Source organism: Tribolium castaneum, chromosome 6 (assembly GCF_031307605.1).
Source record: "Tribolium castaneum strain GA2 chromosome 6, icTriCast1.1, whole genome shotgun sequence".
NCBI classification, from domain to species: domain Eukaryota; kingdom Metazoa; phylum Arthropoda; class Insecta; order Coleoptera; family Tenebrionidae; genus Tribolium; species Tribolium castaneum.
In genome coordinates this window covers 248,600-275,705 of record NC_087399.1, presented here as the reverse complement: position 1 = coordinate 275,705, position 27,106 = coordinate 248,600, and the positions used below count along the sequence as shown (strand labels likewise).

The window sequence follows — 27,106 nt, the reverse complement described above, 5'->3', positions numbered from 1 at the left end:
CCTGTTTTCTCGCCAAGTTGGATTAATTTTCTGCAGTAGTCGAATTTTTTTTTCGGTTAATGTACCGGAAAAACGACCAATTACCCCATTAAATAAATAAACAGAAATTTGAAACATAGCCGGATTTTCCGGCCGTTGAACACGGGAAAAAAACAGTCATTTCTATTTGAAAACGTTTTATTTAAACATCGATATTGTACATCAAGATTAACATTTGGTTTGTAAGTGTACTCTTTTCCCTTATGCTTATTAAACATTGACTATGTACAGATTCGTTCGCTCTCACACACCGATTTATATAAAAAAAAATCAAACACTTTTCCGAAATTAATATCAAGGAAAAATCGCTTACATTTTGCTACAGACGTGACCGTTTCCGTTGCCTAAAAGTGTGATGGAAGTTTCTTGTCCATTGACTGGCTCTCGTCGATTGATGGACAAACCACGGCTTTTCCGACTGCAAACCGAAAGGTTTTTCCGCGTTGGAACATAGGAAAGAGTGGTTGCTTGGTGCCCTTGACAAGTGTTACAGCGGGAACGTTTCGGTTTGATGCAGAGAAGATATCTGTAATTAAAAGAGACCGAATCCTAGAAAATAGCCCTAATCCTCAATTTTTAAGAGCTTTTCTTCAAACTCAAAATAAATCTGTTTTATTGCAAACGTAAACATTTGACATAATTTTTAAGTTGTTGTATCCTAAATTTGTTTTAAGCATCCTAGAGTTGTGTGACATGGGCTAGTTTTTACCATTTTTTAATAGTATTTCGTTTAAAACATACAATTTACTAGTTTTTTTTAATTTGTTGTTTTAGGCTACTAGTATATTTCATAGTTTCTTAGAGTTTCAGTCACACAGTTTTTAAGTTTGTCAACAGTTCAGCCTTTGGTTCCTTAGCTTCCCTATATATGTCATATTCATTTCACTTTCTTATCATTTCAGTTTTCGAGTTTCTTAATATTTGTACTTTGCAGTTCTATAGTGTTTTAATTACTCACTCTTTCAGTGACTACAGAATTGCGATCTCATTGTTTTTTATTTTTTTTATTTCAATTTTTCAGTTTCTTTATGTAGTAGTTTTTTATTTTGAATCTAAAGTATCAGTTTATTAGTGTTGTAGACTCTAATTTACCAGATTTTAAATCCAAATTTCTAATTTTTTACAACCTTTTTTGACGTCTAAATAGAGTTTTTAACATCCTAAAAATCCAGTCTAATTAATTATGCGGTTGTCAGCGCAATAAAACCGTCTTTTTCCGGCTAAAGTTGAGCTTTCCTCCCACCTTTTTGACTTGTTAGGAAGTTTACGTTTTTGTCGAAAATCCCACAAAAGAAAAGTTTTAATAAATCTACAAGTCAATATTGTGAAATATGCCGGAACGTTGTTTATCAAAGAGATTTCGAGGCGGTTGCTATTCAATTCACACCCTCGCAAAAAGTGTTTTTCAGGAATGTAATTTTTTCACAGAGCTTTGTAGCCATAATTTTAAAACAGCACAATTTTTTCACATTAATGTGATAAGAAAACGCGCTTTCAATGCATCTAAACGAGCTTCTTATTTTTTTTTTGCTTTGTGATAACGTCGAGTGTCGCTATCTCGCAGAGAAATTTATAGTTATTGATTGGAAATGCGTTTTAGTGGTGGAAATATAAAAATGAATTAATCCTATTAACTGTAATCGCAATATGAGTAGGCTATCGGGAAAATCTCTGCATTTATTTGGAGTTTGCTGATTTCATACTCCCATAAACTCGCTTAAAATTGAAAAATTTTAAAAGCTCCAGAGATTTAATAGCGACTCTATTTGGTCACAAGTCATTTTATGTCTCGTTTGTTCCAAACTTATTCGACCGAAACTTAATCGTGTAATCCCGCCGAACTCCACAAAATAATTTTCCATCAAAGATGTGAAACACAAATCGAGCACCGAAATTATTTCCCTTCCTCGACAATAACAGGTGTTAAAGTTTTTCCAACATTGTTTCGTGTTTCAATTTATAGATTTTGGCCGAAATGTCGAATATTTGCGAGTTGAAATTAAAACGTTTCATTTATTATTAACGTTTCCTTCATTTTGTTTCAAGGATGCAACCCTTGTGCGTCGTTAATTTTGCCGTTGGCTCATACATAAATTTTATTTTCCGCCTTGCATCCACAAAATGCGCCATAAGTGCATTATGCTCGTTATTTATGTTAATCCCTTTTGTACCATAAACAACTTTACCGCTTGATCCGATAAGAAAGCGCTTTATTTAAACGATAAACTAATGTTTTCGGTGAGATCTCCCAACAAGCGTATAAATATTTCCCCGGAGTGAAATTACCCGACTTGTCGTAGAGCAGTTGCCATGAATCTACATCAGTTTGTGTGACAAAGATTTACATCAAACTTTCTTACCGATTAAAATGCTTCCTAAAAGCTCCGCTAACCCAATACAGAGCCACCGGATTGGCGCAAGAATTCAAGTAACATAGGCAGAAGCCGATTATTCTTAAATAGTGCCAGAATGCGTTGTAGTGTTCAGAAGAGTTTGGATCAAAGTAGAAGAACAGCATGAAGATGTGCGAGGGCAGGAAACACAAAGCGAACACAAGCACGAAAATGAGGACCGTGATTGCTACTTTCTTGCGAGCTCTAATCTGAAATTAAAAGAGATTTAATCAATTTAAAAACTAACTCTGCTGAAGAAAATATTTAAGTTGAAGGCTAGTGCGAGATTAACTCGAAAATTTTTAAATTAAATTATTGGCGTTTTTACGAAACAGTGTAGACACAAAGTTTTGCACCTCAAGGAAATTTCATTAACTTGGTTTTACGTAAAAATAACAAAAATCATTTTAATGAGAAAATTTATCGATCGGTGTGGTAGGAAATTAGAGTTAATTTCCATCCACGTTCACCCGGGATTAAGCATTTGATTGCATTGCTTACTGTAGCAAAAATAATTTGCATAATGTGTGAAGTGGTTGTTTTATTCAATAACATAATAATATATTTGACGAATAAAATTTTAAGCAAAAAAAAATTCAAAATTTGAAATTTTGCGAATTGATATATAGAATTAAATAAACTACAATTTGTTCGGTAGAGAATGAATTTATCCTTAAATCATTATTTACTTTACTGTTTCATTTTTATGGAAGAAGAACATATTTTTGCCCTTCATCATCACCCTCGCCTTCTCATCAAAGTTTTCCTTTTGAGCTTATCTATGTGAAATCGGATCGGAGATAAAGCTCTAAAAGTAATTTGCCGTCGTATTTGCTTCAAAATCGATATAACTTAAATCCACTTAATACAAAATCCCACTGACCTGTCTTTGTGTCCCTTGCATTTCTCCTGGAACGTTCCTAGTGCTGACGATCAAATGGTTTGCCATGTTCAGATAGAAAATTGCAATAATAGTTAGAGGAATAACGTATAAAATGAGAAATCGCAATAGAATCATCACTTGGGGATATTTATGGTTCAACCAGTGTGTAGGAAAGGGATAACAGACGATAAACTGTCCTTCTATATCCTTCAAGTGTGATCCAATTGCTGCTGGAATAGCGCACAAAATCGCCAAAATCCATATCGAAATGGCCGTACAGAGAGTGATCCGAGTGGCTTTCCTTCCTCCACCTGTAAGTAAAAAATTGAATTGAATAAAATGGTGGCCATTGCTTTAATGGGGCTCAACGGAATAAACCGAATTAATTTATCTTAATTAAAAACAATTAGTCAACAAATCAAGTGAACGACCCGGTCGGGACACATACTGTTTTTTTTCCAAAATTTAAAATTCAAATTCCGACTCTTGAAAGCTTTTACTTACTCGTGGTGTGAAACTTCTTGAGAGGATCCACAATAGCGAAAAAGCGGTCTGCAGATAATGCAGTGAGTGTGAATACTGAGACTCCAATGGAGATATCTTTGGCCGTTTCAGACACCTTGCAGATCAGTTCACCCCATGGCCATGACTCCAAAGTGTATATAATCGAAGTGAAAGGGACACTCGTCACTATAACAAGCAGATCTGCCAAAGCCAGTGAAAGTATGTATCTGGAAAAAATGTTTCCTGTTCAATTTTTCATCGCCGCTTTTATGCTGCATGACCTATATTTTTCGAGATAAACAAACACGAGCGGAATATGTTTTTTAGTGGCCGCGTTATCAACTTTGTAACAAAGGGGGTTATTTGGAGCTATTCAGGAAGCCAACATTTTTTCGATGGAACTCTATTTAAAACTTTAAAGTTTTTGTCGCACAAATAATTTCCTTCAGTTCAGTAATTTGTTTTGTTATTTATGGGTGCACCGGAATGGTCTGTTGTATTTTTGATAAGAGGACGCTGTAAAAAGGATTAGGTCTTAACAATACAAACTGAAGTAATCCCGGGAAAATGCGCTCGTATTGAAAATCGAAATTACTTGGATTGCGGTTATCAAAAAATAACAAACCAGACATTAAACGAGTTTTACGAGAAAAAGTGCACGTAAAGTGGATAAACACATAAATACGAAAAAGAAGCGTTCTTGAAATATTGCGATTATGCAAAAATGGAATGCTGCCAAAAATTGTGAATTAATACGACTGAATAAAAAACTACCGCAGTTGAACCAATAAACTATGTTAAAATCTGAATTTTGATCAATATCTTGGTTGTGGCAAATAATCGCTTACGTGTTTGGAACATTTCGCATCGTCCTGTGCCTCAGGAAAATCACAACAAGCGTCCCATTTCCCAACACTCCCACCACAAAAATAACGAAGAACAAGACCGGAACAACGTACGTTTCCGGTCTTTTACTGTAGGGAATGTAATCATGAGGTGTTCCAGTAACATTCTTGTGTGTATCATTACCAATGTCGAGTATGCTGTAGTTGAACATAATCGTGTCATTCTGCGGTAATGTGGAATTCATTGTTGATCAATGCAACCGATCACGTTATTGTATCCATTGGAGTGCACCTGGAACGAAATTAGAGCGCTCAATTATTTAAATAAAAGCCACTGGACAGGTGCCGATGACATAAATTAAACTCATCACAGATTTTCAAGCACTGAACAAAAATTCCTAATGGGGTGATTTGTCAGTGTCAAAGGTTTACAGCAATTATCCCATTTTTTTGAGAGAGTAAATATTGGTTGGGCCTGATGTTTATTTTGTAAACGCAAGTTTATGAATTTTTTAATTGGACACAAGAAATTAAACTGAACAAGTAGGCAACGCTTTTGAGACTTGATGTCTAAAGAAAATTAAATTACTCTCAGTGAAAAGTTAAATTGTAACATATTTATTTATTTTTGTCTTAACTGTGGTTCAAGCGATTTGAAAATGTAAAAATATTTTCCCGGCGCATCCACCAATTTTTCATCTGGAAACAACTGTAACTTTGCTTATCTCTTTAAACTCGCTCAAAAGTCGTTTCATGCCATCAACAAACTCACTTGATCTGCCACCAATTCTTACAAAGAAACGCTACTAAAATCGATAACTTCACACAAACCCGACCAAGATCAAATTTTAGCACGCAATTTAACTTTTTCCATTTGAAAAATCTCCAGTTTAATCTAAATTGTCTTTATTACGCATTCTCGACAATAATTAAATGAGAGATTATTAAACGCAATTTATAGCCGCTAATGTCGCCAAGTCGGCAATAATTACCCGGAAAATCGATTAACCTTGCGCTGTATTTTTTCACTAGGCGAATTAACCTGTTAATTAAATTAGATTTAAATTACGACTTAAAAATTCTAATTTGTTAATAAGTAATCTCAAAAGTTTGGGCTTAATTCCGTCATTAATCACGAAACCTAGCCAACGTTTCTATGAATTATTATAGATTATCATTTTATGCCCGCCACATGCTGCATTCGACGGAAATTCCTTTTATTTCCTGTACAACGCCCGACTTTTAGATACTGTCTTAACACAAATGAGACCAAAGAGCGTGTCATAAAATTCGTAAAAATCACGTTCCTTCTTTTATACCACCATTAGCCTCGCAAAAGACTGTTTCACTCCATGACAATCAATAAACGAGATAAAATGTCAGTTTATTCAGTGATTTGTGGGCGATTGCTCATAAATCTTCCACGGAAAGCATCACATTTCACTCTTAACGGGCTAGTATTAATTTACGACGCCACAGTTAAGTTCTTTTTGACGATAATTAGCAAAGAGGAAGGTTGATATACGTCCTAATTACGCCGATAAATGGCTTCGTCTAAATCCAACAGGTTGCAGGAAAAACTACAAACTTGTCGTTTAAAAAAATAAAATGCTTAATCGATTAGTTGGTGCGCAAACAACACGCAAGAAACATAAATTAAAAAAATTGCAAATATTTCTGCAGTGCAATCAATTTTTCTGTTAAATATTCCAAGTAAACAAGTTAAAAATAGTTGAGACGCTGTGTTAATCCCCTTCTAATCCGCATCGTTTATCATGTAGATGGTGTTAAACGGCTCAAAGTCGGTGCTTAGTGATAAAAACAATTCAAGAACAAACATCGGCAATATCTCTCGACGAGAGTTATAAATAGGGCCCGAGTTGAGAGCGATATTTCTTAAACTAACAATGCGTCTCATCTGACATTTGCAGATTCTAAAATACGTAACCGACATCGATTTGTAACGGTCACAAGTGCGGCGATTTATTGGTACTTTAAACGTCTCAATTATTCTAACGTTTTGCAAGCACGTTAAACGGCCATTTTTTTGGTATAGTAGTTGAAAAATGGTCTGGCAGTAAATTGTTTTCGAAATTGTTCAAAGAAAATTTTATAGCCTCTGCAGGCCGACAAAGATTAATTTGTTTTGCTGCAGCGGAGCTAAAAGGAACAATAAAATACAAATTTATCAAAAGTTACACTTAAACTAGTATGGTAAAAATGGTGGATGCGCCAGGCCAACAAAGTCAAAACCTAGTTCGTTCTAACATCAAACGGGTCAAAATATTTTCAAATGATGAATGAGTTACATCATAGAGGATGAAAAATACAAGGTGCAAAAAGCTCGTTTTTATTGATGAACTCAATTTCAACTACAAAATTATTTTCTTTTATTCAGTTGCCTGCTTACATTAAATTTTTTATGTAAATGTTTGGTAATTAAATAAAATTAATTGCAATTAGGTCGAGTTGATTGTAAAGTTTAATAATGTCGCTGTATTTCTTGTGACGTAAAATTTGAATTTTTAATTAAAACAATTCGATTTAATTGTATCCCGGCGCATCCACCATTTTTAAAACAAATTAATTTTAGAATAACTTTTTGAATTTCCCTTTGTAAAAAATCGTTAATTTCCAGAAAACTTTTCATCAGTTCAGTTTACCTTCGTTCAAAAATTGCCATTTAATGAAATATTCACGCATGTATTGACTTTGTATCAGTTCGAACACGTTGAAACTTTACAAAATCGTAACATTTTTTATTTAATGTTTAATTTGGATTGTGGGCCGTTACAAAACCGCAGTTTTTTACACATTCCAGCGCTGAATTACAAATTAAATAAATATTAGCTTTTTATTTCCATTTGTCTTGTTTTAATTAAAAGTCCAATCAATTGTGTCGTTTTCATTATATTTAATTATTGGTGGAAACATGATCATGTGATGAAATCGTAGCAAAAGAATAACTTTTCACAAAGTTCACTTTATATAACTTACGCCCGGCTTGTCGTGAATATTGCGATTTAAAGTTCAGGAAGGTAAAGGTCACACCAGACTAGTCTGAGATTTATGAAAGATGCTGTGAGTAGATTAAATTCAATTCGGGTTATTTAAAGTATGCAAATTGCTCATTAGTGCCGCCTCTAGAACAAATACAAGTCGAGAATTGTGGCCACAAACAAATCCTTAATTGGAACTACTCGACCTGATGTGTATCGTTTAATCCAATTGTGAAGCGTTCCTCCACATCCTAGGAGATTTCACTATTGCTGCTATCGATCATTTGGTTCCCTACAGTTGTTAGCTTAATTTCCTTAATTAAAATGTCTCTTAATTTAAACCACTAAACCGCCAAGCGCGGGATTATCACAAAAACTAGTTGTGTTGCGATAATTTTGCTAATCAATTCAAACTTTTTAAAAACTCCTTTTCAAGGTTTAACATTGCTCAAACTTTAAACACACAAATTTCGGACAAAAACTCGTCAAATATTACCACTCAACGTTATTAAAAAGTTTTTAAGTTTATACAAATCCGAGTAACTCCAACTATAAAGTTGGACATTTATTTTAATGCAATTCCTCGAAAGTTCAAAGAGGATGAATGGGAAACAGCGGTTTTTGTAGGAATTAATTGGCGTTATAAGACTAGTGTATATCTGTTTTTTTTTATTTGGTGAAGAAATAGAGTCAGATTACAAGATATCCAACGTAACAAGACAATTTATTTGTCGATGAAAGGTTTCTTTGGATCCTTGGAAATCGTTTCTTTTTTTTTTCGAGTGAAGTATTGTTTGAAAATTGAGTTTTCAGTGCTTGGTATCAATGAGTCGCAATTAGTATATCTCATTACAATGCAATCAAATCTACATTGAAATTAATTCCAACACGAATCGATTCCTGAAAGGATCAATCACAGCCGTTGTCCTCTGTGTGGATAAAATTAAATTGCAAATACAGTCATTGTAGGCCTTTATGTTGGTAATTGTGCCGTATCAAGATCTTGCCCAAATACTTGATCCTCCTTTGGGAAAACACCCAATTTGTTGTGTCTCTTTCAGGACCTGGCAAGCCTTCCATAATGGTCGTAAAATTTTAATTTTCCACCTGAATCATTGTCAACCACTATTTTCTACAGCTTCTAGCCGATTTTTTTACCAAAATTAGTAATTTATTCACTCAGCTTACGCTATTCCGGTCGAATGAACATCAAAGTGTTTGGTTTACCAGCATAAAGTCGCTAGAAAGTTAACTGTCTAAAAAATACAGAGAACAGGCCGAAACGTTTCTACGTCTGTCAGACGCCACGGTTCAGATAAATAAATACAAATATTGATAAAATATAAAACCAGCTCAAAGACAAAATTAATAAATTGGAAAAAAAAGTTGTGATTAATATGCCAGTCATTTGAATTATTCCGTCACGTTTTATCCCAAAACCAACTTTTTTCCCACACGCGAGCTAATCCCCAACCCTTTGAGACTTTTTAATAATGCAATCGCGCAGCTGCCTTAATTAATTCAAACGCAGTGAAAAAAACTCACTTTGAAACGAAATTTCGTTTATTTTTGCATCGCTAGTAGGTAGGTGTTATTCATAGATAATTTATAGTAAAAGTTTATATTAGGTGTCAGCTAATCCTGGCCCCTGATTTGAATAAACTGTTTACGACGTATCTGTTCCAGATTGAAGGAAGTTAACGAAGCGCAAAACACAGCCAGTGACACGATGATAAGCCGGAAAGAGTTTGCCGTTTCTTATCTCGTGTTGTATTGAATTAACTATTCACGAACCGACGATTCAATTTAATCGAATTTTTTATTTCGGAAGTTCTGAAAGCATTTTTGTGCAAATAGAAACAGTCACATAAGGTTGCAAAACTTGAAAGATGTTTGGAAACTTGCGGAGTCATCGCAAATAAATTGAATAAAGACCTTTGAGCAGTCGCCACGTAAAAGCATGATATAAAAATCGCATCAAACCCATTTACATACAAAGGCCGTGAAAAAAAGCATAAAAATTTCTTGCAGTAGTAAACTTGCAATAATTCAGTTACAACGAAATAGGATTGTGTTATGTATTATTTATTGTTTGCCATCAATCGGTGCGATAATACAAGTGATACAGCAAAGTCAGTTGATAGTTATAAACCATCTCAATTAACTTGTCTGTTTAATTACTTTGACCTATGAAATGGCGATGGCGTGCGGTTGAAGCACGGGCTTTGGATTATTAAAAGCTGTTAACATTCCGACCAAGACTGGGCTGTCTCAAGAGTCTACACAATTTCGATCATAGTTTAACCGATCTTGAGCCAAAAAGCTATCGAATCTTTAACAAAGCGCTCAAAGAAGTTTATATTTAGCTGCAAATTAGGCATATTGATCAAATGTCGCATTCGGACTCATAAATATTTAAGACTTTTAAGCCCATAAAAGCGCAAAAAGCTAACTCTAAGTAAAAGCTTTTGACAAAATGATGTAATAAAAGCGTCAATCCTTATTTTAATTTTTTTATTAAACGACGACTAGAAAAACGCTTGCTTTCGGAGATATATTAGGAGACATGAAGGCGGCGGCTTTAATAATTAATTGCCCGCATTATCACGTTAAGAGCCCCCGCAAATAAATTTTTAAGCAGCTCCAAACTGTATCAGTTATTTTCAGTTTTTATGTTTGAAGCTAATGAGGCTTTATTTATTCCTGGCTCACGTTATATCCAACGAATTGCAACGTGCACCTGGAGGACATCCAAGGTGTTTTTCCACGTGTTGCTGCTAATTAAATTAACAGTGATGCTGCTCTGCATAGCAAGTTTCATAAATATTAATAAATCTCAAACGCGCATCTCAATTACCCCGCTTTTGAGGGAGAAAAATTCACACATTCGTCAACAACCAACCAACAAGAATTGATTGAAGTGCACACCTACACCAGCGTGCAATTGACGTTCCTTGTATGTGTACAGTCGGCGTAATGAAGTGATATGTGATGCACTCCATCAAAGATCCAAAATATTGATAGCATTAGGGGTAGCACACTCTCCCATTTGCCAACTTATAATTCGATCAACGTCGCTCATGGTAATGGTAAATGCGTTAGACAGCATCTTACCTAAATGGGATTGAGAAAAAATTAAATATTTTGCAATAAAACGCGAGACATAATAAAACTCCAGCGTCTAGTTTGAAATTTCAATCGACTTTAACGATAATTTTATGTCGTATAAAATAAAATTTTTATTTCGTACCAACACAACTGGACCAACGAAGCAATTTCACCATTAATCTATCGCTCTCGGATAAAAAACGCTATCAGTGTTCTAGGATTCAAAAATGCATCAATTTTCCTTGCAAATTAGCGATTTTCCAGCCAATTTGTGCGACTTTTTCACCCCAATTCATTCGAATAAAAATGCCGCCAAGGGATCGTGTAACTAATTAGTGGTGGTAATAGGCGTTACCGCAAGCTCAATTAATTTGTCTGATTATTATCAAAACAAGCGGAACATTAACAATAACATCATGCATGGAGTTCTGGAAACACTTATCTTGGGAGATTCTTAAAAAAGCTAATTAAACGACCTTCCACTAATTAGAGGGAGAGATAACAAACGGCCGAATGCTAAAAGAGCAAGCTTTTGAGCGTTTTAATTAAGGGAAAAAAATAGATTTAAGCGAATTTTTATCTTTGGGTCGATAAGGCGGCAAAAAATAATATTTATTGCACCCGCAGTGAATTATCTCAACATCAACAATAAGAAAGGTATTTTACTAATGTTAAATATACAAGGAAAGAATAAATTTAAAGAAAATAGTTTGTTTGTTTGAAACTCAAAGTTTATGGTGTGAAAACCACCAATAAAAATGAAATGTCTTATTGGGCATTTCGCCTTAAATTTTTCTTTCAAGGTGCTAATGAATGTTGAAATAAAAATTTGATTACTTCATTAGTACAGATGTGAAACGTTCTGTTACCATTACTTTCAACAAACAATGTCTACAATCGAATGCGTCAGAAGCTCTCTCATTACCTTGTAAAGATCTAAAAGTCATAATTCTTGCACTGTTGACTTAAATAAAGACCCGAGACGTGTTTGTGCGTGTAAATTAATTGCATATACATATAGAGTCAGTCAATCTTTACCAAATGCAACCGGAGTTGAATACGAAAAATTTTGCAATCAATGTGTTAAGCTTTAAATAGATGAGTATTTTGTTGTTTTTCCGTATAAATCCCTCTAATTCTTTTGTGATAAAATAAATAAACGTCACGGTCCGCTCCTGATTTATGGCCATTTGTGACCCGATAGTGTCCACTCTTCACTTGTAAATTATGTTTGGTTTAATTTCACCCACATCTGTTTCGAATAATCGAAATTAATTCAAAACATTCCGCAGTTATTTAGAAAAATCTCAGAACTTGACTCACCTTTAAGTGCACACACTTTTAAACACTGAACTGATAAGTGATAACTGAGAACAAATACAGAAAATAAATGCTCTTCTGTTACTATTTTATTTCGAACAGTTGTAAATATTTATAATAAATGTTAACAAATACAATGGCGGTGCTGCGTAAACAGAATATAAACTCCGTCTGTACACTCTAATAAAATTATCTCACCGTTTCGAGTTCTTTGATGTTCGAACGAACAAATTTTTCACGTCAAGGCAACAAGCGACTATTTTAACGCGTTCAGTCACCATTATTAAAATTTCTGATTAATCAGAAAACACATTTAGAAATATTGGACACGATAAAGCTTCTAACACGTCTAATAGATTTGTTGTTATTTTATTGATTTTCAATGCAGCTTAAAGTTTCTCGGTGCATTTTATGGCTTAGACTAGCATGAAAGAACAGGAAGTTTTTATAATCTGACTTTATGGCGCCATAAAAGAAGGATTAGAAGGTGGAATTATCATGTCCGGTTTGTGCAGCAATAACATGGCTCAAGATCAAAATAATTAAATAGGTATTCAAAGGATAATTACAAAAAATACTGCCCCAATTACATTAATAGCGCGTAATAATTTATTTTTATTCCAGCTTTTACAACCATTCATTCATGTGGACATCATTTTTTTATGATTGTTTCCCTTGAATTTTTGATATAGGTCTAGTTTTTGCATTATTATTTTTATTACTCGTAATAGTGGACACATTAAATTATGTTTTATTACTCCTTAGTGACACGTAGTACTAAAGGTTTTCTTCGAACGCTCTGATGTCATTAGTACTATTGTGTAAATTACGACCTGTTGGCGTGTGCCATTAGCACCTATTTTCTCCCACTTAGCCTCATCTTATAAAAATCATCATTTGGTGGCTAAAATCAATTTTCCGTACTTGCACTTCTGTTGTTGACACTGAGAGTGAACTAATCGATTAATAATTTGGGAACAGTTTGCTAATTATTTAATGGCTTGTGGTGCCACAATCATTTTCGATGTCTATTCGAGTGGTCACTAGCCTTAAAACTTTAATTAACTTTTGGTCGGATGCGAATTAATTAGCAAAGTTAATCTCGTCGTTTACAGGCTTTTGTGCTTTTTCAACTAGTCGTAAATGAAGGAAATGACTCGGGTGCAATAGTGGAGTTATTGGAATATATGTTTAGGGAACGTGGAAAGTGCCTCCGGGACAAAGTTTTATGAATAGGTATCGTGTATGTGCTTATCTACCATTGCAGACACTTCTATGTGGAATGATAATGTTTATTTGTTCGTTTTCTACGACGGGAACGTCATTTTTGTAAATCGCTACCGACTTTAATCATGATAATAGGGAGATTAATCTACCCGATGGATATTTCGCCTTTGTATTTAAACATTGAGCGATGTTCATTATCTTGGTGCGTCGATGCGGACACTACATTAATCAGACACTACTTATTGCTTGTAATTTTCATCAGTGTGTAAATTGCAATATGAGTTTCACTCTATTGCTATCTATATTCAAATCGAATAGAAAATTATTTACGACGGCTTTATGGGAGCGCTAAATGAAATATTTTAAAGCCGATGTTGACACAAACTTTGAAAATAACTTTATTTGATCTACTAGTAAAGTAGTAAATCATTCAAATAATTGACTGTAAGACAGTGTAAAACTCAGTGTTTTAGAGCAAAAATCAAATTTTTATTCTTGTTTTTAATAAACTAGAACACAAAAATCACCAAATTTACTCGAAAATGACCAAAATTTTACCTTTTCTAAGCATTCATTCAGTAATAAGTCATTTATTATCAGTTTATTATCTGTTAGGTTGGCAACTCTCACGTGGGCGACACGGGAGTTGGAGGGGGTTTTTTTGGCAGAGTTAGTTAGTTAGGTTATGTCGCAGAAGGGGCCTGGACGCACCCTCAATGCTCCGGGATATTAGTCAATAAACAGTTATAAGGTTGAATGGTCTAATTACAACTAACCTAACATGGTGTCAGTGTTTTAAAATCCGAATCCCGCTCGTGTTACAAATTGTGAGTGTAAAAAACCACCACAACTATCACGATGGATGCACTTCAGGCACAAGTGGCCGAGTTGGAGCAAAAATATGCGGATCTCGTGGCACAAGCACAGGCCCGGGTTCAGGCGAGTGACACACCGTCAAAGCAGGCTCCAACGAGTAGCATCGTCTTCAGCAACTCCATTCCGATTCCGGAGAAATTTTCATTCGAAAAAGAAGATTGGCAAGTGTGGATTACACATTATGAACGTTTTAGAACAGCAACAAAACTAGACAAAAGCACACAAGCAGAGCAAATTAATAGTTTATTGTTGCATATGGGGGCGAAAGTTACAAAGTTTATGGAGGCTAAGCAGAAACAGGAAACCGATTTTCCTAGTTACAAAGCGCTGAAAGAATTCTTTGATAACGAGTTCAAAGACACTCCTAATACAATCTACGCACGAGCTAAGTTTAACAGACGTGACCAAAGGGAAGGTGAGGACGCCCAAACGTACATCGCTGACGTCATAAGCTTGGCCAAAACATGCAATTACAGAGATTTGGAGGAGGAACTCATAAGAGATCGATTAGTTGTTGGAATTCGTGATAAAAAATTGTCGGAAAATCTACAAATGAATGACAAATTGACACTTAAAACAGCAATTGACAAAATAACTCAAGTGGAGAGGATTAGAACCGAAAACAGAGAACTAAGAGTGAGAGAGGAAACGGTAAACAGAGTAGCTAGAGACAAAGCCAAGAAATTTAACCATAAATCCGTGAAATATGAAGGAAAACAGCGCAGGAGCAAAGATGGAAAGCAACAAAGTGAACATAAATTTAAAGGTTGTATAAGGTGTGGAAATTCGAACACACACAACAGGATGGAATGCCCAGCCAATGGACAAACGTGCCATAAATGTAACTTTAAAGGCCATTTTGCATCCAGATGTAAAACAAAGAACGTAAACGCAGTGGAATCTGAAACCTCAATATCAGATGATACTGATGATAGCTATGATTCGAGCTATGATTGTAGGGAGATTATCAATATTAATCGAGTAAAGTTGGACAAACCTTGGGAAGCGGTAGCGGAAATTTTTAATACAAACATTGTATTCAAAATAGATACCGGAGCCGATGAAACCATAATATCTAGCAAAGAATTCAAAGATAAACTTCAGGGGAAAGTAAAGTTACAAAGAACAAAAACAACACTGTTGGGACCCGGAAAAGGAAACCAGAGAAAATTGGAAATAAAGGGAGAGATAGTAGTTCCTCTTAAATGGGAAAATAAGATAGAAAATGTTAGATGTTTCGTCGTTGATACACCAGATAACTTACTGGGAAGACCAGCCTTACAAAAACTAGACATGATCAAATGGACTGGCAAAGAACTCGTTGCGAGTGACAGTGTTATTAGACATGTAACTAGCAGAAAAGCTGATGAAAAATTCCAACATAAGATGATGGTGAAATATCCAGAGGTGTTCAAAGGCTTGGGAACTCTTAAGAATTTTGAGTACACAATTGAAGTAAAATCAGACGCACAACCTTGGACCTTAAACACGCCTAGAAGAATTCCACTCCCCATGATGGATGTAGTAAAAAAGGAGCTGGACAAGATGATTCGCGAAGACGTTATAGAAGCCATTAATGAACCTACTGAGTGGTGTGCACCTATGGTTATTGCAGCGAAAAAGAACGGAAAAATTCGCGTGTGTTCAGACTACACCGAGCTAAACAAGTGCGTTAATCGCGAACTGTACCAATTACCGTCGGTCGATGAGACAATTTCGAAACTGAAAGACGCGAAGTGGTTTACCAAGTTAGACTTTTCCAGTGGCTTTTGGCAGCTTAAACTTTCACCGCAATCGCGCAAATATACCTGTTTTCTCACACCATTTGGCAGGTATGTCTACAAACGCATTCCATTTGGGATCACCTCAGCACCAGAAGTTTTCCAAAAAACCATCAGCGGCGTAATCGGCAAATTAAAAATGGAACACGTCCATGTTCATGCTGATGACATCCTCATCACAGGCCGCAACGAAGCTGAACATGACACAAACGTGAACAAAGTGTTAACACTCTTATCGGATCACGGCTTGACTTTAAACAAATCCAAATGTGAATTTAAAACGAACAAGACCTTATATTTAGGATACTTAATATCCGAAAATGGTGTTCAAGCCGATCCCAAAAGCGTTGAAGCCATTAATAATTATCCCGCGCCATCGTCGGTAACCGAAGTTAGAACTTTCCTCGGCATGGTTAACTATGTCTCAAAATTTATCGTTAATACTTCGGAAAAAACCCAATCATTACGTGAACTACTGCACAAGGATAAACAGTTTGTATGGACAGATAAACATCAAGCGGATTTTGAAAAACTTAAAAGTGAAATCGCATCATCGCGCGTGTTAGCCAAGTTTAGCACGGACAAAAAATCGCGAGTGTCGGCAGACGCATCGTCTTTTGGTTTAGGTGCCGTTTTAGAACAGTTACAAAGTGACGGAAATTGGAAACCTACTTATTTTTGTTCGCGTACCCTCGAACCATGCGAGCAAGCCTATGCTCAAATTGAAAAGGAAGCTCTCGCCATTACATGGGCGTGTGAAAGACTCGAAAATTTCTTACTGGGCGCTCATTTTGAAATTCATACCGACCATAAACCGTTAACAGTAATTTTGGCCACCAAAGAGCTCAACAAACTATCCAACAGGCTACAAAGATTTCGCATGCGGTTATTGAAATTTAACTATACTATAGAATACGTTCCAGGTAAAACGTTTTTCGTTCCCGATGCATTATCCAGAGCACCAATCCAAGGCAGAATTCGACACCAAGACCCACTTCTAGAAGACGTTCAAAATCTCTACATCAATTTCGTGATGCGTGAGGTCGTTACAGAAATTTGTTCAACGGAAGAAATCAAGTCTTACCAAAACAAGGACCCAACGTACAGCAAACTCAAAGAATACGTCAAAAATGGTTGGCCACAGAAACACAAAAGCGACCCGTTAGTCAGTAAATTCTTCTCTCATCAACAAGACTTAAGCATCGCTCATGACATTGTTTGCTACAAAGACCGAGTCGTCATTCCTGGTCCTCTTCAGAAGAAGTGCCTCTATGTGCTCCATGACGGACACTTCGGTATTAATAAATGTTTGGACCGGGCCAAAGCTACTGTGTGGTGGCCAGGTATCACAAGAGAGCTTAAAGAAGTCGTCGGGAAATGTGAAATTTGCATCAAACTACGCAGACCAACGGTAGATCCCATGTTACCATCCGAAGTTCCATCTAGACCGTGGCAAACAATTGGTGCCGACCTCGCAGAATATCATGAGTCAACTTACTTAGTGGTACAGGACTATTATTCCAAGTATCCTGAAATCAGAAAACTTCGCACCACCAAAGCCAAAGTTGTTATCGAGACCTTCAAAGAAATGTTTGCTAGACATGGTATACCCGAAGTTGTCCGCTCCGACAATGGCAAACAATTTGATTGTCACGAATACAGAACTTTCAGCAGAAAATATGGATTTAAGTTAATTACCAGTAGTCCCCATTACCAACAGTCAAATGGACAAGCCGAAAGTGCTGTGAAGCTGCTCAAAACGATATTGAGGAAAAATGAAGATCCATATCTTGCACTTCTTACCTACCGCAATACACCTACTAAATGTGGATTGTCACCTGCCCAACTGCTCTTTGGCAGAAACCTTCGAGACAGACTGCCAAGGTTACCTTCAGGGTTAAAACCTGCAACTATCGACCATGACACTGTCAGACAAACGTTAATCAACAATCAAGCAGAACAGAAGTCCAACTACGACAAACGACACCGAGTAACAAAAGAAGAGAAAAATCTAAAAGAAGGTGATCGCGTATGGATCATAAATATGCAAAAGGAGGGAGAAGTACAACGCAGATGTGAAGAACCAAGGTCATATTTGATCGAGACTGACGGCGGTTGCGTCAGACGAAATCGAAGACATCTTCAGCCCTTACCAGACAGAAATAATGAACCCGAACATGACCCAGAACAACCAGACGAATCAGAGGAACCAAAGAAAAGACCAATCAGAAGACCCAAAAGATACCAAGATTATTATTGTTATTGAAATATGTATATTTTGATACCTCAGGTAGTTAGTTTCATATTTAGCTTAGTTTTGTATTTAAAAGGGGGGATGTTAGGTTGGCAACTCTCACGTGGGCGACACGGGAGTTGGAGGGGGTTTTTTTGGCAGAGTTAGTTAGTTAGGTTATGTCGCAGAAGGGGCCTGGACGCACCCTCAATGCTCCGGGATATTAGTCAATAAACAGTTATAAGGTTGAATGGTCTAATTACAACTAACCTAACATTATCAATTACTAATAACCATGTAATTTGTAATTCCAATACCTTGTAATGAACTACCCAGTACAATCTGATTATTTTGAATTCACTTACATTGTAATTGTAATAACTTTTTTGATAAATATCTATCACTTTGAAACTTACATTATGAAAACTGGTTTTTGAGGAGTTTAAACTTGTGTAAAAATCTGTAATTTTTCTAAGTTATATCCATGAAAATTGATATTTGGACATTCGGTTAAAGATGAAAAACGCTTGTTGGACACCCCATATAACATTCTTAAAGAATGTAGTTTTCCAAAATATTCTCTTATTATGTAATTATTAATTAATCACAGACTAAACGACTACTTCAATTTAATTAATATGTACTGATTACTGCTAATAAAAAAATAATTATAATTGTAATATCTAATGCAGAACAAAAAAATTTCTTACTAAATGATACAAATTGTACTAATTCTATTGTTTATCTAAAACAATATGTTTTATTGATACTAGAATTAATCAACAAATACAAATACCCGTATTATAATTAATAATGAGTTGTGATAATCTCAACAATGTTTCATTATTAGTAGTAATAAGGCCCCATCAGGACACAGCACTTTTTAAGGTAAAACACCCTGATTTTCAAGGGTAAATAAAAAGCAGTGATCCAGTTCAGGACACCGCACTTTTTAAGGTAAAACACCTCGATTTTCAAGGTAGATCAAAAGTCTAAGATTTCAAGCAAAACACCCTGATTTTCAAGGGTAAATAAAAAGCAGTGATCCAGTTCAGGACACCGCACTTTTTAAGGTATTGAAATCATTTTCTATATAGCAATCTTTTAACTTATAATCAATTTGTAACATATTTTCATTTATATCGTTTATGCGTATGTTATCAAGTTTGTCGTCTAATAAAATTTCATAAAACCTTTTAACATCTGTAACATATTCTGTTGCACCCATATTTTGTCTTTGCCCAAATTTACCCCATAAGGAATTTAAGCATATTTTCGCAACAGCTCTCTTTCCAGGATTATTTTCTATTTTACCCAATTCAATACCTAAATTTTCTTTTACAGCTTTTCTATATTCTTCTTCTGATTCAAAATCATCCTGCCAAGAGCTTGTTTCTAATTTAATTTTCATAAACGCTTTCACATATCCTTTAAATAAATTTGATGATTTTTCGTAAAAATGCCAAACTTCATCAATAGTTATTATTTTGTACCCCTTTTCAATTGCCTTTTTTACTTCGTTGGTACACCAGGTTCCTCTGATAATTCTTTGAGATTCTGTATGAGAACATTTATCTTTTTGATTATTTAATTTTGCACAAAATTGACATAATGGAAATGTTAGTTTTTCATCACCAGATTTGGTTTTATTCTTAACAGGTAAAACGGGGTGATACAAACCTTTTGGTGGTAAAATTGCACATTTTATTAAACCATACCAATCTGAATTGTAGGTACGAGGTTTGAATATTTTAGTAGGATGTCCAATTGGATAATCATCGTAACATTGTACTGTTGGATATAAACTGCAAATATCTATATATTTCAATTTCTTTCCTTTAACGCGCAATTTTGTTGCATTCGTTCTTCCACCAAAGAATGCGTTTCTAGGATTAAGTTCTTCCAATTCCTTAATTTCTTCTTCAATTTGTTTCATTTCTTTCTTATATTCTTTTGACTTTGTCCACTCACATTCCCACATTTCTATTAAGTTATAACCAGCTTTTTTTATTTGCTCACTTCTTTCTATTGTTTTCTCATAAAGATCTTCCATAGTTGTTTTATTCTTATTATTAATAAAATCTGAACTATAACATTTTTTACAACCGTGCCAAAAACAACCGTGATATTGGTAAACAGTATTGGATTTTTCATCAAACCCGTCAACTTTTAATCCACATATTTTCACTTCGCCTTTGGCTCTGGAGTGGCTTTTACCTTAAATTATTGAGTGTGTGCTGAAGGGGCTCTCTACGTATAATATGTATGGACATCCTTTGTGTGTTTTCATGTTATGTTATCAGCTTTTGAATCCAGACTCTATTAATAAAATGATATGCAGAATTCTGTAATAAAAACGATAATAGTGTGCGTTTTTTAGGTGGTTATTTGATAAAATTATATAAAAAGTTTGTCGGCACCATGCAATTTTTTTGTGCACTGATGTATTAGTTAAGTCTTGATTTCTTTATTTATGTGTGAGTAGGTACATCATAAATACTAATTAAGGGATTCCACACTTTTATTAAAAAATACCATAATTATTTACTATCACTACATGTATATTTTGAGCTCCTCTGTTCGAGTATTGTATTGCTTAGGAAAATGGGGTTGATGGGTACACGCCAACCTCCTCCATGTGAACACCCACCCTCTTTCATTGGTGGCTTGATTTTGGTAGAATTCATAATCTACAATTTCTCCACCTACTGGTCTCCATGCATTCAACTGTTTTCTTAGTTCTTTAGCTTGTGTGCCTTGTAAATATGGTGTTTCATCAATACTTTGATATAACACACCCCACATACAGCATTTTTGTTTTCGGGTGTCCCGACTCCAGACCCTGGTCGCTATAAAAGGGCAATTAGGTGGCTTGAGTCTGCGGAACAGTTGAAGGACACTGGTATGATCTTCGCAATCTCTTGGGCACACCAAGAGATTAGCAACTGTAAATTAACTGTAAATAACAGTAGCAAATTACACATACACTTACTTTGACCATTCTTCTCCTCATCCATCTTCTGCTGAGGTAATGATCACAGAACAGGTAATGATTATTATACGTTGACTGATAAGATAGAATCACAGCATAGAATTATAGATAATGGAGGATCTATGCATAGACTGAACCACAGGACTTGCACAGGACTGAACCAACTGAACGAGCAAAGAATATAAAGGTTAAGAAGTGACAGCGCCGTGTTATTTTGAGGAAACAAATTAATGCTGATAGCGCTACGTGCGGTCGGGTGAGAAACTAAATCCACCATATTGGAAATTGAAAAACCGCGCGCAATTTGAACATTGCGTATTTTATGTATGTACCCTTATTAGTTTGCATTACTGGTTTTATACAAAAATTGAATAAATATACCCAAAGTTTGTATATACAACCTGTAAAATTATTATCACTAAACACGGGACTAACAAATTTACACTATTAAAAAAAAACGGTTTTATTAATTATAGTAGTGCAAAATACATTCTAAAGTAAAACATATTGTGTAATTTTCTCATGCACAACTTAATTTTAACAGTCCACAAAACTACCACTTTACTTTTCCGTTTTATAAAACACTTCCAGTCTCACATAACATTCAAAGTGCACTTTACGAAGGTACAGGGGGAATTTGAAGGCATATACACTCTGACTTCTTTCCATTCTTGAATAATTGCGTTCCGTGATGAGGCAAACGCGATTTTCACACAAGAACCAACCTAAACGACAACATGCTGATCTGTGACCAAAGCCAGTCTCACGACCACACATGACACACAAAAACATTATTTTAAATAAACCGTCAATGTTGTCAACCGTTTTACAAAACTGCGCATGCTAATTGTGCTTTACGCCTTATATGGGTTGACATTGTTGACAGTCCAGGGTGAGCACATAGCGCGAAATTTAAATCATGTTTCCTCTTTCTCTATGCAAGCGACACCCCCGTGTGAACGAGCATTGGCAGGAAGTCAAAAGCTCCAAGGTAATCAGGCTTGCCAATATAACTAGTACCAACTTAATCGCGGCGGTAAATTCAAATACAACAGAGTAAAATCTTTGAAAAATGTTATTTTTAAAATATTACCTTAAAAAGTGCTGTGTCCTCAGGGGGATCACTGCTTTTTATTTACCCTTGAAAATCCGGTCATTTTCGCAATATTTTCTACTTTTCTATTTGTCCTTGAAAATCGGGTTATTTTGCTTGATATTTTTTACTTTTTTTAACTACTAGAAAATCAGGGTGTTTTACCTTAAAAAGTGCGGTGTCCTGAACTGGATCACTGCTTTTTATTTACCCTTGAAAATCAGGGTGTTTTGCTTGAAATCTTAGACTTTTGATCTACCTTGAAAATCGAGGTGTTTTACCTTAAAAAGTGCGGTGTCCTGAACTGGATCACTGCTTTTTATTTACCCTTGAAAATCAGGGTGTTTTACCTTAAAAAGTGCTGTGTCCTGATGGGGCCTTATTACTGCTATTATTGATCAATTTTGTTAATTAAATAGAATTTATTTCCGAAACTGTTCCTTATACAACGCATCTATTTTCAATTCTAATTGCTCCGTCCAAACTTTTTAAAACTTGTTACGACACTGCTAAACTAATCTGAGATATCGTCCGACTGGAAGGAAATAAATCGGAGTTGAACGCTTTCCTTAGATTCATTCCTTATCACTGCACCCACAGCAATACAATTTTATGTGAGAAATTATATGTAATTTTTGCATGATCCACTACCATTGAGATCAACAGGTCGTTAATACCGATGAAAATACCTGTTGATCTGTAATAACCGCTTGATAAATTGAAAGGATTCCTAATCCCAACCGCAAGAAAAAATTCTAACGCAAACTTTAACCGGGGTCAAAGTGTGAACAAATTCCGAACAGTACTTAAACCGTTACTTTACTGCAACAAAGGAATTTTAGTAATTTGGTTAAAATTAAATTGATTTTGCAGGATCAGCAGGAGTGGTAAAAGATGCCTCAATAACGTTGTTATGAACCTCTGTTTCGCTGAAAGAAATTTTGTTCAATGTGAAGTCTTTGCGCATTGGAACTCTCACACTTTTGAGTTTATTTTTTGCTCTAAATCAAAGTAATAACTCAGCTTTGGCCAATATTAGACGCTCCTTTTGTCGCAAAACTTATTTCAGTGGCTTGAATGTGATCCACTTATCTATTATAAGAGTAGTCGATTCTCTGCACGTCTCTTCTCCTTCTTAATCCATTTTCCTACTGTCAGTTAATCCGAGATTAAGCTGGAAATTTTGTGCAGGTTGAAAATTGGGATAATTTGAGCGTCTCCAGAAAAAATCAATTGGTACAATTCGTTAGTGAATTAATTGGAGGTTTAGCTGCAAGACGAAGAAATATGTAGAAAATTGCTTTTCGTTTAATATACAATAAGAGAAAGCTGTGTTCAATAGCCTGAAAGCAATTACGTGGTTGAAGCTCTATTAAATAGAAGTTTAATCGTTTATCTTCTGATCTTGTTGAGCAAAACGCTTTATTAAAGGTATGGAAAAGCCGGAAAAATTCGAAAAAACATTTATTTCGAAAGACCATTTATGAGTTTTCGAGAAAGAAACGTAAAAACTGTACTTTTCCCAAAATATACTTTTGCCGCTGCTTGTTTGAAAAATTTGCTTCCTTGTGCTGAAAAAATAAGCAAATGAGTTCACCACCCTGAAGCGCTAATTTCTTCCTGAAACTCACGATTTTAAGACTTCTTTTAAATTATAAAATGTTTATTGATAGTTCTCATAAAACTCGATATATAAATACGTAGTCAAAGTGGCCACATAACCGTAAAATAAAACGTTAAGCCATGGTTTTAATTTTAGCTAATCCGTCAACCCAAAGCAATTAATAACAAACCAAATATTTACGGAGGCAAAATTTTGGCGTAATCACTAGAAAAATGTTGTTGTTAATCGAATAATTTACAAACTTAATATAATAAATTTCCAAACTAATTACTTTCACGCCATTGAATAAATAGATCAAAGAATAAATGTGGCTTTAGGTTCCACTGATTAATGTCGGTTGTGATTAACTAAACAATTACGTCTCATCGAGGGAGAAATGATTGATAAAAACAAAAATGTAATCAATTTCATTCGTGGCTTCGCTCAGGGATGATTTACGAAGGGTGATTTTTTACCAGATTTAACACGGAGAGCAAACAAAGTGGTAATTTATTAAATTACAATTTTTCAAGCTTGATTCCAAGATTTATTTTTCTAGAAAAAATGGGTCAAGAGTCGTTTTAGGTCCGTGTTTATTTGACTTGTTTTGCATTTAATAAGGCGTTTAAAAAACCATAAAACCGATTAATGACTTGCTTATTTGACTTGCTGGTACAAAATAATTCTAGGTAGATGACGCAAAGTGTTTCTTAAAAAAGAAGTTTTATTTATTGTTAGAGTCTAAAACTTTGCTCGTGATGAACCCTTTAAACAGGCGAAAATTGCCAAAGGACAACTCACAAAAAGTTGTGCATTTCGACGTCGACAGGAAATTACAGTTAGCAAATTCTAATCGAAGTTTAATAGCACATTAACTGGTAGAACACAAGCGGAAAATAACTTATTAAATATTGTAATAAAATTCTGTAAAGTTCACTTCTCCTCTAAGTTAATAGAAATATCAAGCTGCAGTATTACATAGGCTGCATTTAAATGAAATTTCTTCAATTGCATAGAATTTGCGAGCTTCGTTAAATCTGACGAAATTATCCAGCTTGAGATATTTACTTCGCTAGAATAAATTGGCTGATTTTCTGTCACTTATTTGAATTTAACCAAACCTTTTGCAGTTTCACGAGCATCAAGGATAAGTTTAATGACATTCTAGATAATGGGGCTGCATAGTTAGAAGTTTGAAACAATATGGGGCTCATATTGCATAGCGATGACATTAATTAATGCAGATTTTCTTTTACAAGTTTATTGTAAAAAGCACCAGCACTCTAAAAAAGTAAAATTTGTTTAAAAAACTCGTAAACAGCAGCTGAAAATCGATTAAAATTTTGTAAACTGGAGGTGTTAGGTGAGCCGCCAAGAAAAAGCATCAAAAAATATCAGCAAATCGTCGTTAGCAAAGTTCATTACGTAAATTGTTGGGTTTTGACCGCAGTCAGGAGAAGAGAAATTTATACACAGTCTGGAATGCTAGATAATTATTTCAAACTCTGTTCATTAACAAATAATAATTGTGAAAGCTGTTTGTATTGTTGTGTATCTAATAAACCAATTTTTCCAAAACGAGTGTCAATATTTACGTCGGAAGAAAACTGCTATCATCTTTTGTCATTTGTATTGAAGTTTTTGAAATGCTTCGTGTTTTTCTTTAAAATCGATAAAGCAGTTATCAGTTTCTAAAAATAAAAGACAAAGATGCTTATTTAAAAAAATAATTTGGGGTGTCGAGTCATTGTGTCCCCAAATTAATTTTTGGAGGTCCATTAATTCACAGAATAATCCCTTATCGTATGTTATCGAGCATTAAAACAGACATCTATTGTACCTATTTGTGTTTGCAAACAATAACCGTTGGTTTTTTCCCCAGTGTCATTAATACGTTGCAGACAATGGCTTAGAGCTTTTAGATTTTTCCAGTTTGAACATATGAAGTCATTCACTACCATTACAATTTAGATAACGTGAACAAACACAAATTAAAAAATTCCAATTATGCAAAAGCATATAAAGTTGATCTATTTTTGGTGTTTTGAGCAAAATTGAAATTGTCGACGAGTTTTCTTTTTACTCAGAAGCTAATTTAGAGACTTGATGAAGTCGCTTTTGAAATAAGTTTAATAAAAAAGAGAGAATAGACAAAGAAGTTTGTAGGTCATGGCATATTTTGTGCTCTGTATTACTGACAAGTTTTATGATATTATTGGTATTTTTGCGTCGTTATACGCGATTTAATAAGACAATGCGATACAGTGGCTGACTCTCATGTTACCAATTACACTAAGCTCAAAAAATTACAAAAGAAAATGTTAATCATAAGTTGATTTTGGATTAAATTTATCACAATAGTTGTCAACTCACAGATTTATTACCATCACTGATAACCTGTACATTATTAAGTGGATTTATTTACATGAAGCTCATTTTATCATATAAAACAGCAAATATTCTGTCGGTTTGAAAATAGAGCTTTAATCCAACAAACAGTTTTTTCCATACAAAATGTGAAATTATTTAAATGATTTCGAAATTACAATTTCAAAATACATAGTATCGATTCACATGTTGTAAAAGCAATTTAAAAAATAGATTTCACCTTTAGGGGCAAATTCCAATCATTATTAACAAACATTTTGTGTTCAAACAACTTTATTTCACCATTTATTCCTTGTCAAAGTCTAAAAATAACAAACTAATTCAAAGCAACAATTAAGAGATTAAAAGTCTTTACTAATTTACATAAACATTAGCGACAATAATCTTGTTGAAAGGTAGCTTCAATAGACTAATTTATCTAATGGATTAATCTATTATTTAAACACGTCAAATATGTACTAAATGGCTTAATTTAAATTATCTTGTATTGCTATTTGTAATGGATTGTGACATATTAAACATTCTTGTGTTTGATTCTAAATAAAAATTTCCAAAAAAATTCTGCTCCGATTTTTTGTTCCTATATAATAATTTTGCCGCTTTATGAAAATAGTTTTCAGGAAGCTTTTAACTAAGTTAATCATGTCTTAATTAGTGAGTTACAGTAATTTTGTCCAATAAAACTTACCAAAATGCAAATTCCGAAAACGTCCAACTTTCGATTTTTAAGTTCGCGAGTTTTTTTTCGATAATGAATGAATGACTCATAAATATCCGAGCTTAATCAGAAAGCCGCGCGTACTACACTGAAATTTACCGAAA

The 27,106-nt window shown here is 34.6% G+C and overlaps 2 protein-coding genes and 1 long non-coding RNA gene across 6 annotated transcripts; 1 reads left to right on the top strand and 2 right to left on the bottom strand.

Moving 5' to 3' along the window:
- Positions 1-159: 159 nt before the first annotated feature.
- LOC663643 (neuropeptide CCHamide-1 receptor) lies at positions 160-27,106 on the bottom strand. 4 transcript variants are annotated; one of them, XM_008199257.3, is made up of 6 exons: positions 26,973-27,106; positions 4,668-4,956; positions 3,820-4,046; positions 3,316-3,626; positions 2,400-2,641; positions 160-565 (listed from the first exon to the last, which is right to left on the bottom strand). In XM_008199257.3, exons 2-6 carry the CDS (start codon positions 4,907-4,909, stop codon positions 349-351), a joined length of 1,239 nt encoding a protein of 412 aa, XP_008197479.1. In that variant the 5' UTR covers positions 4,910-4,956; positions 26,973-27,106; the 3' UTR covers positions 160-348. The 4 variants fall into 4 exon arrangements, with proteins under 4 accessions (XP_008197479.1, XP_064213543.1, XP_064213542.1 ...); XM_064357473.1 differs by lacking the exon at positions 26,973-27,106 and adding an exon at positions 12,290-12,425; XM_064357472.1 differs by lacking the exon at positions 26,973-27,106 and adding an exon at positions 12,095-12,242.
- LOC135266513 (uncharacterized protein K02A2.6-like) lies at positions 14,177-18,241 on the top strand. The gene has a single exon (XM_064357439.1). The coding sequence runs from the start codon at positions 14,177-14,179 to the stop codon at positions 18,239-18,241; it is 4,065 nt and encodes a 1,354-aa protein (XP_064213509.1).
- Positions 20,712-24,760, bottom strand: LOC135266556 (uncharacterized). Its single transcript, XR_010334664.1, has 2 exons — positions 21,201-24,760; positions 20,712-21,153 (listed from the first exon to the last, which is right to left on the bottom strand). It is a non-coding gene; the product is annotated as an uncharacterized LOC135266556 (long non-coding RNA).

What these genes read in the sequence shown, in the direction of transcription:
- LOC663643 (XM_008199257.3), bottom strand. Translation starts at nt 4,909, where the DNA reads ATGAATTCCACATTACCGCAGAATGACACGATTATGTTCAACTACAGC. An exon ending in TGCAAGGGACACAAAGACAG is followed by an intron (nt 2,642 to 3,315) that starts GTCAGTGGGATT and finishes TTTTAATTTCAG; the next exon opens with ATTAGAGCTCGCAAGAAAGT. An exon ending in TTTAGGAAGCATTTTAATCG is followed by an intron (nt 566 to 2,399) that starts GTAAGAAAGTTT and finishes TTTTAATTACAG; the next exon opens with ATATCTTCTCTGCATCAAAC.
- LOC135266513 (XM_064357439.1), top strand. Translation starts at nt 14,177, where the DNA reads ATGGATGCACTTCAGGCACAAGTGGCCGAGTTGGAGCAAAAATATGCG.